The sequence below is a fragment of the Urocampus carinirostris genome, chromosome 7, assembly GCF_059441175.1.
Source record: "Urocampus carinirostris isolate Australia breed hairy pipefish chromosome 7, RoL_Ucar_1.0, whole genome shotgun sequence".
NCBI lineage: Eukaryota > Metazoa > Chordata > Actinopteri > Syngnathiformes > Syngnathidae > Urocampus > Urocampus carinirostris.
The window spans coordinates 4045284-4063425 of NC_142355.1; the positions used below are offsets into that span (position 1 = coordinate 4045284).

Consider the following 18142-nt stretch of genomic DNA (forward strand, 5'->3'; position numbering starts at 1 on the left):
ATTTTATTTGGGAGCCATATGTACTCATGAAAAGAGCCATACATGGCTCCCGAGCCATAGCTTCCCTACCCCTTGGATAATGGATGAATGGACTTCTTCTTTTGACGATTATGTCTCAATTTTGAGTTTTCAAATTTCAAACTTAAAGTATGGCAATATGTTAAAAAGTTATTGTAGGGGAGGGGGGGAATAGGCAATACTTTTGCAAAGCCCTAAAATGAAACTACCGTAAATTCCGGACTATAAACCGCTACTTTTCCCCCAAACGTTCAACCGTGCGGCTTATTCAGTGATGCGGCCAATTTATGTCACTTTTCTAACGGCCGCCAGCGGCGCTCGAGTACAAAAGGTAAGATTTAGACCGCTGGAATATATGCGCCGAGGAAGACTGCAACTTCTTGGCTTGTGCACAAATTAAATTAGCGTCGACATATCCTCATCATGCAAATTGCAAAAAGAAAGGCACATGACGCAACATTCAAGCTGAACGCAATCGAGCAGTCTGATAAAGAAGATAACAGAGCTACTGCACGTAAACTTTACTTTGCAAGCGTGTTGCTGGCGTGTTTTTGATTAAGGGAGCTTGGGACGACGTCTATATGACATAGTCTCTTTCCCATACTGAAGGAAGACGACTTCGATGACATCAGTTATAAGGAGTACGATGAGGACGATTTACTGTGGTTTCTACATGTACGGAATGTTTTTTTAACAGACCCGTTTACAATGTTGCGAGCGTGTTGCTAGTAGCGTTTTGCTACCCTTCACAGGCACGGTTTGGGATGAAAGTTATAATGTTATGATTAAAGCTTTGAAAACTCTCTCGGTGTACCATCTTTCTTTGTAAATATGTGTAACCATGTATAATATGTATTTGCAACTGTATAATTTTGTAATGTATTTATTTTAGAAACTTGTTCTGATATGTTTTGCACGAGCAAATGAGAAAGAAGGGGCGGGGCAAACGCGGGCTGACGGGAAGTGGAGTAAAGGTGAGACGTGTTTGTGGACGCGGCCGACAATAGTGGATACATATTTTTCCCACCCTTACCTTTGGAAATATACACTTTTTTCCTTGGATTACTTTCAACGGGCACCCGGACTCTGCAGGTCTGCATCAAATCTTAACTACCGGTATCATTTTCCTTCATTTTGCCGGCTGTGATTTTTGGACTGTGTCGGGTATGGGTTAATTTTATGTTTGTGTTTTTTCAATGTGGGCGCATGCGGCTAATATACAGGTTGTGTATGTACAAAATCAGTTTTCCTCCCGAAATGTGGTGGGTGCGCTTTATAATCAGGTGCGCTCTATAGTCCGGAATTTACGGTAGTTTTCCTTTGAGTGTGCAGCCTTTTTCTATCCACGGCGGCCAAAACGCTGAGGATACCTGCGCTCGAAATTCTGCAGCGATCCCCAACGGGAACTGGGCAGCAGCCGTGTGCTGTCGGAAGTCCAACAGGCCGGGCGGGTGTCGGTAGTCCAACGTCGGGGGCTGCCGGTAATCGGTCACCGGCGGTTGCCGGTAGTCTACGGGGGGTTGCCTGTAATCAGTGAATGGAGGATGGCGGAAGTCAGGTTTCACATCCTGTCTGGCTTTAACCTCTGACCTGTGAGGACGGGAAAAAGCAAGATCATCTGAGAGAGTTGTGTTTTGGATGCAATATTGATCTCTCTGTTTTGGCAGAATGACTCAAAATCATGAATTGCTTGTCTCATCTCATTAGCTGCACCGCTTATCCTCAGTAGGGTCGCGGGGGTGCTGGAGCCCATCCAAGCAATCAGCGGGCAGTGGGAAGGGGACACCCTGAACTGGTAGCCAGCCAATCGCAGGGCACACAGGGACAGACAACTCGCTCATTCACACCTAGAGACAATTTGGACCGGCCAATTCACCTGAAATGCATGTTTTTGGAATGTGGGAGGAAACCGGAGTGCCCGGAGGAAACCCACGCAAGCACGGGGAGAACATACAAACTCCGCACAGGAAGTCCGGTAGCTGGATTTGAACCCACACAGGAGGTTCCCAAGACCTTAGAACTGTGCCGCACACACGCTAACCACTGCGCCGCCGTGCTGCGCTGAATTGCTTGTTATTTAGCAAAAAATGTTTATTTCAAAAGGTTGTTTTTAGGCGGCAGTGGCTCAGGAGGTAGAGCAGTTCGAATCCCGTGTTACATGTCGAAGTGTCCTTGGGTAAGACACTGAACCCCTAATACCCCCAATAAGCAGGTTAGCGCCTAACCAGGGTTGGGTAGGGTTACTTTAACTGGATTACTTTCGATTACTTTTGGATGACTCCAATACCAAACATGCTAATAAAAGACAAAAGAAACTAAATATGAATAAAATGATGACTCACAACACGTGGTAAGCTTTCTCTCCTGGCTTTGATCTCTTTGCTCTCCGGGAAAACTAACATAAAATGCGACAGAAACAAAATGAAAATAAATCCAAACAGCTTGCCAACATCATTTTTGCCGTTCCATGTGTTCCGTTACTCCCCAAGCCTGCACAAAATTTAGTAATTTTATTTATATTTAGTTTTATTCGCATATTTGGTATTGGAGTAATCCAAAAGTAATTGAAAGTATTCCAGTTAAAGTAACCCTACCCAACCCTGCGCCTTACATGGCTGCACGGCCGCTATCGGGAAATGTGAAGCACACTGTAAAGCGCTTTGGGAAGTCTTGACTTGAAAAGCGCTATATAAATGCAGATCATTTCATTTTATTCATTTCATTTCGGCATTTTTGTGCTTACATATTGGAATGCAACTGACAACTTGCTGTTTTGAGCCGAACGTCCGCAAAAAGTTTATTTTAAACATTAAAACCACAGCTGACAAATCTCGCAACATGCACAGGAATGTGATTGATGTTGTCAAGCTGTTTGGATTTATTTTCGTTTTGTTTCTGTCGCCTTTTATGTTAGTTTTGCTGGACGTTGCATGTTGTGCTAAAAGGCTAATTCCCCTTATAGAGATCAAAGCCAGCAGAGAAGCTTACCACGTGTTGTGACTCATTCATTTGCAGGTAAATTGTACCCGTTTTTATACTCATTATTGTTATTATTTCTATTTTCTCATATATATAAAAAGGATGATGTTGGTTAAAATTCAGTTTAAAGAAAAATATGTTGAATTCATTGTAAACTTAAAAACAAAACACTATACGATCTCTTGTTAAAAGTATCTTGGATGTAAATGGATGTAAACATGTATTGTGATGGTTGATATTCTAAAATGTATTTTATGTAAACTGAAAAGAAATATCTTTGATATGTTTTGGGCAGTCTAACAGCCTGCTGCCAACGAGATCAAAGCCAGCAGAGAAGCTTACCACGTGTTGTGTTGTGACTCATTCATTTGCAGCAACTCTAATAAAAACCTCATCATCCAGTCCAGCGTGAATGTGGATTTTTGGTGGGACGGGTACACCGCGGTTAAACTAATAAGAAAAGCTTTTGAAACTTTCATCAAGCTCTCACTAAAATGGGGAGAAAACCACAGCTGGGTAGAAGTGCTACGCCGGAATGAGCCTCAACGCACACGTGCACATTTCTCAGCTTCGTGCATTATACAAACGATACTTAGAGGTGAATTATTTAGTGCCAGTGGGTAAAGTTGAAAGAGAATGGGGATGACTTTTTTATTTGTTTTATTTAAAAGCTATTTGATATGGAAGTCAGTACAGTGAAACCTGGGTTTTCGAACGCCTCTCAGGTTTATTGTTCTATATTCTTTATCAATTATCCATTATCCGTTATCGGTCAAATCATGGTTTCTGCAAAAATGGATTGTTTTTTTTAACAGATAGGTTCACTGTGTTGCGAGGGTGTTTCTAGTAGCGTTTTGCTACCCTTCACAGGCACGGTTTGGGATGAAAGTTATAATATTATTATTAAAGCTTTGAAAACTCTCTCGGTGTACCGTCTTTCTTTGTAAATATGTGTAACCATGTATAATATGTATTTGCAACTGTATATTTTTGTCATGTATTTATTTGTATTTATTTTGGACACTTATTCTGATAAGTCTTGCACTGACCAATTAAAAAGAAGGGGCGTAACAAACGCGGGGGATGACAGGAAGTGGGGACCGGTAAAGGTGAGTGTTTGTGGACACGGCAGACAAAGGTGGATATATATTTTTCCCACCCTTACCTTTGGAAATATACACTTTTTTTCCTTGGATTACTTTTAACGGGACCCGGACTCTGCAGGTCTGCAACCAATGTTAAATACCGGTATCGTTTTCCGTTGTTTTGCCGGCTGTAGTTTTTGAACTTTGAACTTCATGTTCAGTTAAAATGGCGGGACTCAAAGTTGGGTTGGGGTTAATTTTATGATTACGTTACATATTTTAATTTGGGCGCATGCGGCTTATATACAGGTGCGGCTTGTGTAAGTACAAAAGCGACAATCTCTCAAAATGTGGTGGGTGCGGCTTATAATCAGGTGCGCTCTATAGTCCGGAATTTACAGTACTCCTTTTAATTTTCTCAGGTGCAATTGCACCTCCATTACACTAGGGGACGTCCGAGATGAAACAAATGTTTAGCAAATGGGACGAGTTACAGAATTTCGTCGAACTCCGCCCCCCCGATGAAGCTCCAGCCACTAGAGTCATCAAAGACTTTAACGACACTGTCATGAACCACTTCCGAAAAGTGCTAAAAAGAAGGCAGAAGCAAGTGTCATTGGATAGATATTTTAAGAGAAAAGAACATCCTGTAGCCGAGTCATCCGTAGCAAAGAGATTTGAACGTGTGAGCACCCCTCAGACAGAAGAGCTCCCCGAAGCTCCTATTCATAATTCTTTTCTTTATCCTTTTTTAAAACTTTTACACGTTCATGTTAGCGTCATCTTTCGTACGGAAGATTACGATAACGCGAACGACGATTAGCCTGGGTTAGCTTTATGTTTACGTTAAACATTCAAGGCAAACATTCAGGGTGTTGGAACGGATTAAAACAATTTACATTATTTTTAATGGGAAAAATAATTTCGGTGATCGAACAAATCGGTTTTCGAACAGGATTCTGGAACGGATTATGGTCGAGAACCCAGGTTCCACTGTAGTTAGAAATTTTCAAAGTAACGAGCTACTTTTTTGTGTCAGTAATCTGGGGGTAACGTAATTACCGTATTTTCCGCACTACAAGGCGCACCGGGTTATAGGGCGCGCCCCGAAAAAATAGTTTTTGGTCCTTTATTTGACATACATAAGACGCACTGGATTATAAGGCGCTACAATGGGAACGTCGACATAACAGTCAGATAGTTCAGTCCAACTGATTACCCCCTTAACATTCCCAAAGACGCAAATACGTGTCGAGAACACGTGCGGATGCGGTGTCCGTACGATGTCACTCAAATGTATCGTTCCATCATTCGGAAGGTTAAAGTCTTGGGATTCAAGAAATGCCAACCATTCCTTAGTTTCTATTTTCGCACGCAACTTTACTGTACATATGACAATAAACACTTGGAATTGAGTTTAATTTAAAAATAGACACTCCATTCCATCCATTTTCTGCACCGCTTATCACAGAAACATCGAGTTCAGTCTGAAACAAGATACAGGGAAAATATATAGCCGAAGTAGCTCACCGAAGTCGTTGTGTTCAATAATAATGTGCTACCATGGTCCTCTTATATCCGTGAGTTTAGTAAATCCAGGAGAATAAAATATTTACAAATACAGAATAGTAAAAAAATGCTTTCTGTATGCCGTCAACCACGTGCTATACGCATTCATCTTTTTCGGCCAATTGCAGGCTTTGTTTTGCCGCTTCAGCCAATGCCAGCCTGTAAATGAGAAAAAGGATCCGCCCCTTGACCTCCGAATAACTTTAGCCAATAGTGATCGATTCAAATGATGATTGACACATTGGTTAGCCAATAAAACGCCGGTAAATAAATCCCAGCATCACACCGCGGACTACTTGGCGTTCGGGGGAAAATCTAGTTGGCGGCTGCTTGCCTTAGTTGCAAGACTTTGCGACTTAATATTGATCCATAAATAAGGCGCACTGTATTATAAGGCGCATGGTCAGTTTTTGAAAAAAATTAAGACTTTTAGGTGCGCCTTATAGTGCGGAAAATACGGTACTTTTTAAAAGTATCTCTTATCTGTACATTTTTACTGTCAGTAACGTGCCCAACACTGCCTACCGTCCATCCATCCTTCACCCGTTTTCAAAGCAGCATACCTTCCATCGTGCAAGTAGAGCTGAGGCGGGTGCCCAGAAGGATGGTTAACTGGGCTCTGCTGCGTGGCTGCGGGTGCCGGGTGCGATGCCGGAGGACAAATGAGGATTTGGCCGGTTTGTGCAGGCGTCTGGGCAGGCTGCATGGACGCTTGGCCCGTCTGAAGGCTCATTTGACCCGGCTGAGAAGCAGCCTGGCCGGGCAGATGGGCGACGCCTTGATTTGTCAGCGCTGCCGGGATGGGCTGGCTGCCATGTTTCTGGGCCATGGGGCTCTGCTTTTCCGAGCCGGGCCCGGACTGGGTTCCTGTAAGTGCAGGCAAGAACTGAATGAATGAAAACTTTATTTTGAACATTAAAATGAAATCAGGACAAAAACAATGAGTCAAGAACAAAATAATGGGCTGGAGCCCATCTGAGCCATCTCCGGGCAGTGGGCAGGGGACACCCTGAACTGGTTTCCAGACAGTTGCAGGGCACACAGGGACAGACAATTCACTCGCTCATTCACACCTAGGGACAATTTTGGATTGGCCAATTCACCTGACATGCATGTTTTTGGAATGTGGGAGAAAAGTGCCCGGGGAGAACATGCAAACTCCGCACAGGAAGACTGGTAGCTGGATTTGAACCCATGACTTCAGAACTGTGCCGCACACGCGCTAACCGCCGGGCAGCACGGCGGGGCAGTGGTTAGCCCGTGTACGGCACAGTTCTAAGGGAACCTCCTGTGTGGGTTCAAATCCAGCTACCGGACTTTCTGTGCGGAGTTTGTATGTCATCCCCGTGCTTGCGTGGGTTTCCTCCAGGCACTCTGGTTACCTCCCACATTCCAAAGACATGCATTTCATTCAGGTGGATTGGCCGGTCCAAATTGTCCCTAGGTGTGAATGAGCGAGCGAGTTGTCTGTCCCTGTGTGCCCTGCGATTGGCTGGCAACCGGTTCAGGGTGTCCCCTGCCCACTGCCTGATGATTGCTGGGATCGACTCCAGCACCCCCGCGACCCTACTGAGGATAAGCGGTGCAGCTAATGAGATAAGATGAGATATATAATCCAGACATAAACAATATCACCACACTGGTTTCTCACGCAGGTGATAATTATGAAATTGATTTTTCTTTATGAGCGGGCCGGTATTGGCCCCCTGACCTGTGGTTGCCGACCACTGGTTTAAAATACAAAGACTACATCAAACAAATAGAAAATAATGATCGAGCATCGAACAGAAGCTGTATACTCGCCTTCCTCTGGTATGATGTGCAGCGTGACGGCGAGGCCGGCGTCTTTGATGAGTTTGACGATGTCGGCATGCGGCATGCTGATGATGGACTGCCCGTTCACCGCCAAGATCCGGTCGCCCACTTTGAGTTTGCCGCATCGGTCGGCAGGGCTGCCCTCTATGATACGGCCGATTTTGTGGGGCACAGCTGGGGGAACATGACGCCCGTGCATTCAGATGACAGGTGAAGAGGACCAATGCAATCGCGCACTGCCCGCCTATTCTCAGCGCACAAGAAAATCTAGGCAGCTCACAAAAATCAGGGCTCGAAATTGCTAATAAGAAGCGAATTAAGTCTAAGTGACGGTGCATGAAGGTAAAAATACACGGGTTCCCCTGACGCTGTGTTCTAAAAGCGATATTTGGAAGTCAATGTTGAAGTAGAACGAAGTTGAGTAAAGCCAGTAGTTTTTCGAGAACCGGCTTCTTCAGCTCGGCTCACTAAAAAGAACCGGCTCTTTCGGGTCCTAAACGGCTCTTCAGGTTGTTTTTGTTTCTTTAATCCCAACATGACCAAATATTATGTAAAATTATGCACAAAATGACTTAAAGGAAGGGGGGAATAGAAAAAAAAAGAAAAAAAATACCAAAATGAAAAAGGAGTGAAAAGCTGAGGAAAAAAAGAACCAAAGGAAGAGGAAAAAAGAAAGAAAAATTTAGAAAAAAAGCCAGAAAAGAAAGAAACAAAGGAAAAAAGTAAATAGAGAACAAATAGAAAAAACAGCTATGAAAAAATAAACAATGAGATTTTTTTATAAAGATTTAAAAAAAAAAAGTAGAAAAAAACAGGGAAAAGAAGAATAGGTTTGTGTTGCATTCAAATAATTTCCAATTATACCAAGTCAATCTTGTTCTCAACATTGTACTTCCACTAAAAAATGTGATTAAATACAGTTGTGTATCGTGCAACCGACTAAATAAGCCCCCAAAAATGTTAGTAGTATGCGACAAAAGATACCAGGAAAAAAAAAGAAATATAAATTTTGTGAAAGAATTGTTGTAAAAACAAATAGGCCGTACAACCTTTGCAATAATACATGAGTCAATTCATTCAAAAGAGAAAAATAATTTTGCATTGCGGGAAACTCAGCAAAATGTAACGTGATGTCAAGTTTTGGACATGTTTGAAAATGATTTAGTTGCCACACTTGGGATTGCTGTTGCTCACTGTTGTTTCAAGCGTTGCTCACCGACTTTGTGTGAACGCTCAGACCCCTGGAAAATTACAGGGAACATTGAAGAGGACCAGAAATACCAAATCAATAAAAAAAATGCAGGTAGGTAAGTCGTCCTGTGGTGGTAGAGACTTTGCTTTGATTTTAGCGTATTTTGTGGAAGAGTTACAATTTTTTCTTCCGTTGTGTTGGACTGTTTTGAAAAGTCAAAGAGAAGGAGTAAGAATGTTCTTCTTTATAATGTTTTAGGCTCTCTTAGAGCCTAAGAGAGGGATTGTTGGAATTTTAAAATGTGTCACTGCATAATTGTGCGACTTCTTCAGTTACATACCTGTCAACCTGTGCGTTTTTGCCGTACAAAGTACGTTTATTATGCATTTTAAGACGTGTACGACGTACAAGAAAATCTGTTCGGAAAAACGCAAATTTATCAATTATGGGTACCATCCGGTATACTATGATGAAACGGCAAATCAATCAAGTCAAACGAGTTCGCCGCGGTAGCCTCTATCCCAGTATTGTTTTTTTCGTTGCAAACGAAGCGAGCAGTTTGATGTAGTGAAAGGAAGTCAGTCTCTTTTTAGAAAACCGGCTTTTTCGGCTCAACTCATTCAAGAGAGCCGGCTCTAAAACGGCTCACTTGCTTTGATGCATTATATTACGAATTATTATGTTGTATAAAGAAGTTAAGAAGAAAAGGAAGTGTAAAAGGAGAAAATGAAAAAAGACAGGTTTGTGGTGATCCCTTTTAATCAGTATATTACTAACAATAATATAACCCAGAAAATGAATTCATAATTTGAATGAGAAAACGTATTATTGTACTTAATCAAATTTGCATGTATTTTTTCCTTCTACAGTGAACGTCCAAGCTACTTAACTTTTGAACTTTTTTTTTTATAATAAACCTCATTCATGTCGAGCAACTCAGTGTCTCACAAGAAAATGTTCATGAACAATATATATGATATAAGGAAACACATGTACAATATAACATGTTAAACTACATAAATAAACACGTTTGAAAAAAATAATAATTGTATTTTGTAAGGGAAAATACGACAGTTTGTAAGGGCATGGAGCTGTGGAAGTTGACAGGTATGCGAATAGTGCCAGAATGTAACATAGATGTGGCTTGTGCTGTTATTGGTAGTTGCTGCAAACTGCAAACGCTTCAGTGATTTGATTCAAGGTTATAAAATGTAAAAACGACCCGTTATATTGTTTTCATTCTTTAAAATCATCAAATCAATAATCAAGGTAATCATTTAGTGGCAAATACACTGTCCCTTCTCAAGGTTTCTTCATTTTCCTCATGTTGGGGTTTTTGAGTTTTTCCTTGCCCTCATGTTGGTTCCAGATCAGGGGATGGTGTAATAATAGTCTGAAAAATAGTCTGTGTAATAACCTGTGCAGCCCTTTGAGACTCTTTGTGATTAAGGGCTATACAAATAAAAATGACTTGACTTGACTTGATTATCCGTATAATCGAATGGACATACTTATTTCATGTTTTATTCACTCGTGGCTACAATATATCCATTTATCTAGTCATTGTGTAGTCTACTTTGTTCTAAGTGTTGTTCTGGTGTACTGTTGGGAGGGCGGCCTTAAGTCTTATCAAACCACCTGCAGGATTCAGTCTGAACAAAGGACAGTTGTGAAGCTGGTGCCTTGGGAATTTTCCACTAACTTCTGTGTTTTCCCCTATGGTCTAAAAATGATTGTTAGTCTTTTTAGAGAGCGCATCTGTGAATCCATTACGACCTTTTTCTGTACTTACAAGCGCAGAATATTTGGTCTTATTTATTTTATTGTAATAAAACCATCAAACTGCTCACTCTAGTGCACATGTGTCAAACTCCCGGCCCGCGGGCCACGTCCGGCCCGAAAGACCATTTTACATTATTGTTATTAATGGCCCGTCAATATGAACAACGCCCATCTGACGTTTTTAGTCACAGTACCTATTCCTTCATATATGACGTATACTATACTATATACAAGAGGTCGGGAACCTATGGCTCGCGAGCCATATATGGCTCTTTCTATGAGTACCTGTGGCTCAGAGAAAAAATTAATAAAATGCAAATTTTCTCCATCTCGTTCAAAACTTGAGCTACTGATCCTATTCAGATACACGCAAGGCCAAACCAAATCTTATTTATGAAACAGTACTTTTCAGGATATATAGGGCACGTTTTCACTACGATTCACAGTCACACAAAAAAAACTCGTTTTGGCTGTACAACGCTAAAGAATCCTTTATATAAAAGCTCACTATATAATCTGTGTTCAGTGTTCAGATACCTTATGATGAATCCACAGAACAAACTGTAAAAACGCCAAAATACCGGAAGAGAACTTAAAGTTATTTGATTGGGTGAGTGGGAGGGATGGGCGGAGCTATGCAAAAAGTGCAAGCACTCCCTCCCATCTCTCACCCTACTCCGTCTGCGCCAAAGGTAAGCACATCAGGCTCCCTGTTCTCAGAATGTTGTGACGTTTTTACAAAATAATTTGTGTAGCATTTTCATATTTCTACTTTTGACAGGAGATATATTAAGGAGAGCAGAATCTTTTGGGATATTTAAGTTTTTTTTAATCTATACATTGACATAGGAGCAAAGGAATTTGAAGTTGTTTAAGTTAAGTTCTAAGTTGTATAATTTAACAAGATTTTTTTATTTACAGCAAAATAATAAATACTCTATAAGTGATTTAAGGTTTAAATGTAATATTCTTGTCGATTTTTATTCATATTTATGTTCCAAAACATTCAGATTAAGTGTGTTCAATAAATGTGTATTTTGAATTTTGGCCCCTTGTGCAATTGAGTTTGACATCCCTGCTCTAGTGCTTTCCTCTTACCCTTCTTGTCCCGAGACCCAGATGTTGATTTGAACACACAGAGTAAGAAAAAGTCTCCGAGTCGAGTGGACCGACTTACTGATGACGCCAGCATTCTCAGGCCGGTTGAGGGAGCTTATGATAACAAAACCGAAGCCTTCGTTCTCCTTGCGGTGAATGAGAACATCGCTGGTGTGCAGGGCCGAGCTCTCAGGGGCCACGGTGAGCGTGGCGGGGCCCGGCATGCCCGCGTCGGCGCCGGGCGAGCCGTGGTGGGTGGACATCAGGCTGGGGCTGCGGCCGTTTACAGGGCACCCTTCGCCTTTAAGGGAAAGTAAGTAAATAATATAGACAAAAATGTTAATAATACCAATTTGAAATATAGAAAATAATACAGTTATCCCTTGGTTAATGGGGACCAGAACCCCCCACGAAAAGTGAAAATCCACAGAATAGCGACCAATGTTCCCTCTAAGCTGCGTGTGTGCAAATTCCAGAGCTTTTCCGGCACAAGAAAATCTAGCCAGCTCACAAAAATCAGGGCTCGAAATTGCTAATTAAAAAGCGAATTAAGTCAAAGTTACAGTGCATGAAGGTAGAAATACAAGGGTTCCCCTAACATTGTGTTCTGAATGCGGTATTTTGAAGTCAAGGTCGAAGTAGAATGAAGTTGAGTAAAATCGGTAGAGTTTTTCGAGAACCGGCTTCTTCGGCTCGGCTCACCAAAAAGAACTGGCTCTTTCGAGTCCTAAACGGCTCTTCAGGTTGTTTTTGCTTCTTTAATCCCAACACGACCAAATATTATGTAAAATTGTGCACAAAAAGACTTAAAGGAAGGGTAATAGAACAAAAAAGAAAAAAATACCAAAATGGAAAAGTTGTGAAACGCTGAGAAAAAAGAAACAAAAGAAGAGAAAAAAGAAGGAACATTTCAGAAAAAAGCCAGAAAAAAAGAAAAGAAAGCAACAAAGGAAAAAAAACAAATAGGGAACAAAAAGAAAAAAGTAAAAGCTAGGAAAAAATAAACACAATGAGATTTTTTTAAAGGAATTACAAAAATATACAAAAAAACAGGGAAAAAGAAAAAAAAGTTTGTGTTGCATTCAAATAATTTCCAAATGAAAATTGGAACATAAAATGCAGGGTTGGGTAGGGTTACTTTAACTTGATTACTTTCAATTACTTTTGGATTACTCCAATACCAAATATGCTAATAAAAGACAAAAGAAACGAAATATGAATAAAATGACTAAATTTTGTGCAGGCTTGAGGAGTAACGGAATACATGGAACGGCAAAAATGATGTTGGCAAGCTGTTTGCATTTATTTTCATTTTGTTTCTGTGGCATTTTATGTTCGTTTTTCCGGAGATCAAAGAGATCAAAGCCAGGAGAGAATGCTTACCACGTGTTGTGAGTCGTTATTTTATTCATATTTCGTTTCTTTTGTCTTTTATTAGCATATTTGGTATTGGAGTAATCCCAAAAGTAAGTGAAAGTAATCAAGTTAAAGTAACCCTACCTACACAACCCTGCATTTTATGTTAGTTTTGCCGGAGATCAAAGAGATCAAAGCCAGGAGAGAAAGCTTACCACGTGTTGTGAGTCATTATTTTATTCATATTTTGTTTCTTTTGTCTTTTATTAGCATATTTGGTATTGGAGTAATCCGAAAAGTAAGTGAAAGTAATCCAGTTAAAGTAACCCTACCCAACCCTGCATTTTATGTTAGTTTTGCCGGAGATCAAAGCCAGCAGAGAAAGCTTACCGCGTGTTGTGAGTCATCATTTTATTCATATTTAGTTTCTTTTGTCTTTTATTAGCATATTTGGTATTGGAGTAATCCCAAAGTAATTGAAAGTAATCAAGTTAAGGTAACCCTACCCAACCCTGCATTTTATGTTCGTTTTGCCGGAGATCAAAGAGATCAAAGCCAGGAGAGAAAGCTTACCATGTGTTGGGAGTCATCATTTTATTCATATTTTGTTTCTTTTGTCTTTTATTAGCGTATTTGTTATTGGAGTCATCCATAAGTAATTGAAAGTAATCCAGTTAAAGTAACCCTACCCAACCCTGATAAACAGACACACACAGCTCTAAAAAAATGCTCTCCGGTTTCAAGCCCCGTTCCCGCCTTACCGGGCATGAGCAGCCTCCTTCTCACGGTCAAGCTGACTTGGCCATTTCGAGCGGCGGCATGCATCAAGTCGATGACGTACTTGTGCGGCTTGCCGGCGACCACGTTTTTATCCACCGAAATGAGCTCGTCCCCCGGCCGAAGTCGGCCGTCCCGCTCGGCGGGGGTGTTTTCGATAATGGCGCCGATCACGATCTGTTGGGAGGTGAAGGCAAAGTTAGAGATGAAGGGCCCCGGCGGAACCGCCACATTTTAGCAAGGCCTTGTTTAGTATGGGAGGCATTTCATGAATGTTAATGACAGGAGGAAACTTCACTAAAGTAGACGATATATATGCAGGGTTCATTTTAGCAGTGAAAAGTGATGGGTCCCGGGGACCCGCATGCTCAAAAATCAATGGGTCCCAACAGAGATCTATGGCTCCCCAAAATGTAGTCTTCTCGAGGTTGAAATTGTAAATCGGCGACAAATATATAATATAAATCTATATATTCATGCAGTTTTAATCATCACAGTTAATTGGTAATACAAAGCAGTTATCACTTCAGATTTTTCAGTTCACAATATTGTACATTATACATAAAAATATTGCTGAAATATTAATCTATATTTTCATTCAGTTTTAATCATCACAGTTAATTGCTAATACAAATCAGTTATTACTTCAGATTTTTCAATTCACAATATTGTAAATTATGCATAATAATATTGCTGAAATAATTATATTAATCTATATTTTTCATGCAGTTTTAATCATCACAGTTATTTGGTAATACATAGCAGTTATCACTTCAGATTTTTCAGTTCACAATATTGTACATTTTTCAAAATAATATTGCTGAAATATTTATATTATTCTATATTTTCATACAGTTTTAATCATCACAGTTAATTGGTAATACAAAGCAGTTATCACTTCAGATTTTTCAGTTCACAACAATATTGTACATTATACAAAACAATATTGCTGAAATAATTATATTAATCTATATTTTCATTCAGTTTTAATCATCACAGCTAATTGGTAATACAAAGCAGTTATCACTTCAGATTTTTCAGTTCACAATATTGTACATTATTCAAAATAATATTGCTGAAATATTTATATTATTCTATATTTTCATACAGTTTTAATCATCAGTTAATTGGTAATACAAAGCAGTTATCACTTCAGATTTCTCAGTTCACAATATTGTACATTATACATAATAATATTGCTGAAAATATTAATCCATATTTTCATTCAGTTTTAATCATCACAGTTAATTGGTAATACAAAGCAGTTATCACTTCAGATTTTTCAGTTCACAATATTGTAAATTATGCATAATAATATTGCTGAAACATAATCTATATTTCCATTCAGTTTTAATCCTCACACTTAATTGGTAATACAAAGCAGTTATGACTTCAGATTTTTCAGTTCACAATATTGTAAATTATGCATAATAACATTGCTGATATATTAATCTATATTTTCATTCAGTGTTAATCATCACAGTTAATTGGTAATACAAATCAGTTAGACCAAAACGAAAATGCCTGACGAAAAGTTTGGAGTGCAGTAAAAAAAAAAGTAATCGGGTAATAATGACAATTTAGTGTCAAAAAAGTTGCGTCCCGGGGACGCACGTTGATTTGAGACGATGCGTCCCTAGCAAAAATGATGCGTCTGGGACGCAAGGACGCGGGAAAACCAGAACACTGACAGAGTGACTGTGAACCCTTGTGTCGCGCATGATTGAGGGTCGTTACACTTCCTCATCAAGTATTGTTATTCCGGTCTGAACTTTGATCAAGTGCAAAATTTTCCATCGAGGAAAGTGCGAAGGTCAGGCAGGTGTTAGATGGACGTGAATGAAGGTTAAGCAAGCGTGAGGTTTCGCCCGTCCCATACGAGCCTTGTCACGGGCGTCCGGACTCACAGCCTGCACGGCCTCGTCTCCCCCCAGGATGCGAAACCCGAAGCCCGTCTTCTCCCTCAGCAGGTGCACCTCCACTTCTTCATATTCTGGACCTGGGTCAAAGATGCCATGGTTAGCATTGATAGCGGATTTTACTAGCTTAGTCATTCAAGAACTGAAGGACATGAACATTTGTACAAAACAATGTAACATTTAAAAGGGGCGGCAGTAGCTCAGGCGGTAGAGCGCTCGTCTTGGGATCAAGGGATCCCAGTTCGAATCCCGGCTCGTCCGTGTTACATGTCGAAGTGTCCTTGGGTAAGACACTGAACCCCTAATACCCCAATAAGCAGGTTAGCGCCTTACATGGCTGCAAGGACGCTATTGAGAAATGTGGAGCACATTGTAAAGCGCTTTAAGAAGTCATTGACTTGAAAAGCGCTATAGAAATATGAATGGTACCTCCGAGCTACTTAGTTAGGCAGGGCTTAAAATTAAGAAAAATTCACTCGTAAGAGCAGCCACAATTAGTGTCCCTGCAGGAAAGATAAGCTGACAAAACACAAGTTCCGTCTGAGGTGTGTTTTAAACACGGTACAGTGGAAGCTCGGTTTTCGAACGCCTCTCAGTTCGAACAAATCGGTGTCCGACCAAAAATTTCGAGAAATTCTTGCTTCGCTGTTCGGTCAAAAAATCGGAGTTCGAACGCCGGTAATGTGTGAGTGCGTACGCTAGGGTGCCATGCTGAGCGGCGTACAGGTGTTTTAGCCCCTTATTGTGCCTCCGAAGAAAGTCAGTGCAAGCAGCAAAGTTGCTACAGGTGAAAAAAGAAAAGTAGTGCGTACAACTATTGTATTTAAGAAAGAAATAATAGCAAAATATGAAGGAGGTGTGCGAGCGCTTTCTGCTGACCACCACAAAGGTAAGAAATCCTATTCATAAGACTACGATAACGCGAATGTACGATTAGCCTGGGTTAGCTTTAAGTTTACGTTAAACATTCAGGATGTTGGAACGGAGCCCAATATTGAGGGTGTTGGAACGGAGCCCCCTTTCCAATGAACCGCTCACCACTTGTTGTGGAGACCCAGGTGCTAAATCACTTGCAAACGACCTGATTTTTTTTTTTTTTTTTTACACGTTCATGTTAGCATAATCTTTTGTACGAAAGATTCCGATAACGCGAACGTACAATTAGCCTGGGTTAGCTTTATGTTTACGTTAAAGATTCAAGGTAAACATTCAGGGTGTTGGAACGGATTAAAACGATTTACATTATTTTTAATGGGAAAAATGATTTCGTGATCAAACAAATCCGTTTTCGAACAGGGTTCTGGAACGGATTATGGTCGGGAACCGAGGTTCCACTGTATTTGAAAGTCAGTGTACATGGCTGGCCGCTCCAGTCTAAAACACTTCTACTCTAAAGTATATGAATAACCTATACTTTTTGTGGACAATATCTCTGTATTATTTGTAATTGCGACATCCTTTGCCTAGTAATCCTGAAAGGGAGATACCACATGTGCGGTCCCTTCTCAAGGTTTCTTGATTTTCCTCATGTTGAGGTTTTTGAGTTTTTCCTTGCCCTCATGTTGGTTCCAGATCAGGGGATGGTGTAATAATTGCCTGAAATAATAGTCTGTGGAATAACTTGTGCAGCCCTTTGAGACTCTTTGTGATTAAGGGCTATACAAATAAAAATGACTTGACTTGACAAATTGACAGAAAGAGAGAGAGACAGACACACAGAGTGAAAGACAGAGATGGCCAGACAGAGGGACACACAGAGAGAGACAGAACAAAATAGAAAGGGACAGACATAGAGGAGACAGATGAATCCAAAAGTGTCCAAACCATTGTCTCTGTAGTTATTAAGGTCTGGCACACCTGCAGGGTTGGGTAGGGTTACTTGAACTGGATTACTTTCAATTACTTTTGGATGACTCCAATACCAAATATGCTAATAAAAGACAAAAGATACTAAATAGGAATAAAATGACTACATTTTGTGCAGGCTTAGGGAGTAACGGAATACATGGAACGGCAAAAATGATGTCAACAAGCTGTTTGGGTTTATTTTCATTTTGTTTCTGTCGCATTTTATGTTCGTTTTGCCGGAGATCAAAGAGATCAAAACCAGGAGAGAAAGCTTACCACGTGTTGTGAGTCATCAGTTTCTTCATATTTAGTTTCTTTTGTCTTTTATTAGCATATTTGGTATTGGAGTCATCCAAAAGTCATTGAAAATAATCCAGTTAAAGTAACCCTACACAACCCTGCACACCTGGATCAATGAGTTTCTCCAATCATTAAACTTCAACTGTGTTTGCTAGGTTTGGCTGGTGATACCAAGGAACTCACGTCGACTTTCGTAGATAGCACGGGACTTTTCGTAAAGGTCGTAGGGATCCGGCTTGTTCAGATCGAAACCTTCAGTGGAGTCAGGCACAGATGTGCGGAGTTGGGGCTGGTTGGGGAAGGGCATTCCTGGGGGCAGGTTGGCCTGGGGGCTTCCGTGCGGGTCCCACTGATCAGGTAACTGCAAAGAAAATAACAGTCTGAAATTCTATTGGTAAAGCATT

At 40.6% G+C, this 18142-nt stretch overlaps 1 protein-coding gene across 4 annotated transcripts in view; it reads right to left on the reverse strand.

The window, feature by feature from the left end:
• The window catches only part of magi2b (membrane associated guanylate kinase, WW and PDZ domain containing 2b), a 260147-nt gene that overhangs the window by 15488 nt on the left and 226517 nt on the right, over positions 1-18142 (reverse strand). For 3 of the 4 annotated variants that reach the window (XM_088339562.1, XM_088339564.1, XM_088339563.1), the window contains exons 13-19: positions 17922-18099; positions 15579-15670; positions 13656-13848; positions 11618-11839; positions 7455-7640; positions 6215-6518; positions 1389-1608 (exon numbers count right to left, since the gene is read on the reverse strand). In XM_088339562.1, the coding sequence (XP_088195688.1) occupies positions 1389-1608; positions 6215-6518; positions 7455-7640; positions 11618-11839; positions 13656-13848; positions 15579-15670; positions 17922-18099 (1395 nt within the window). Of the gene's footprint in view, positions 1-1388; positions 1609-6214; positions 6519-7454; positions 7641-11617; positions 11840-13655; positions 13849-15554; positions 15671-17921; positions 18100-18142 lie in introns of all 4 variants that reach the window. The other variant, XM_088339565.1, reaches the window with a different exon arrangement.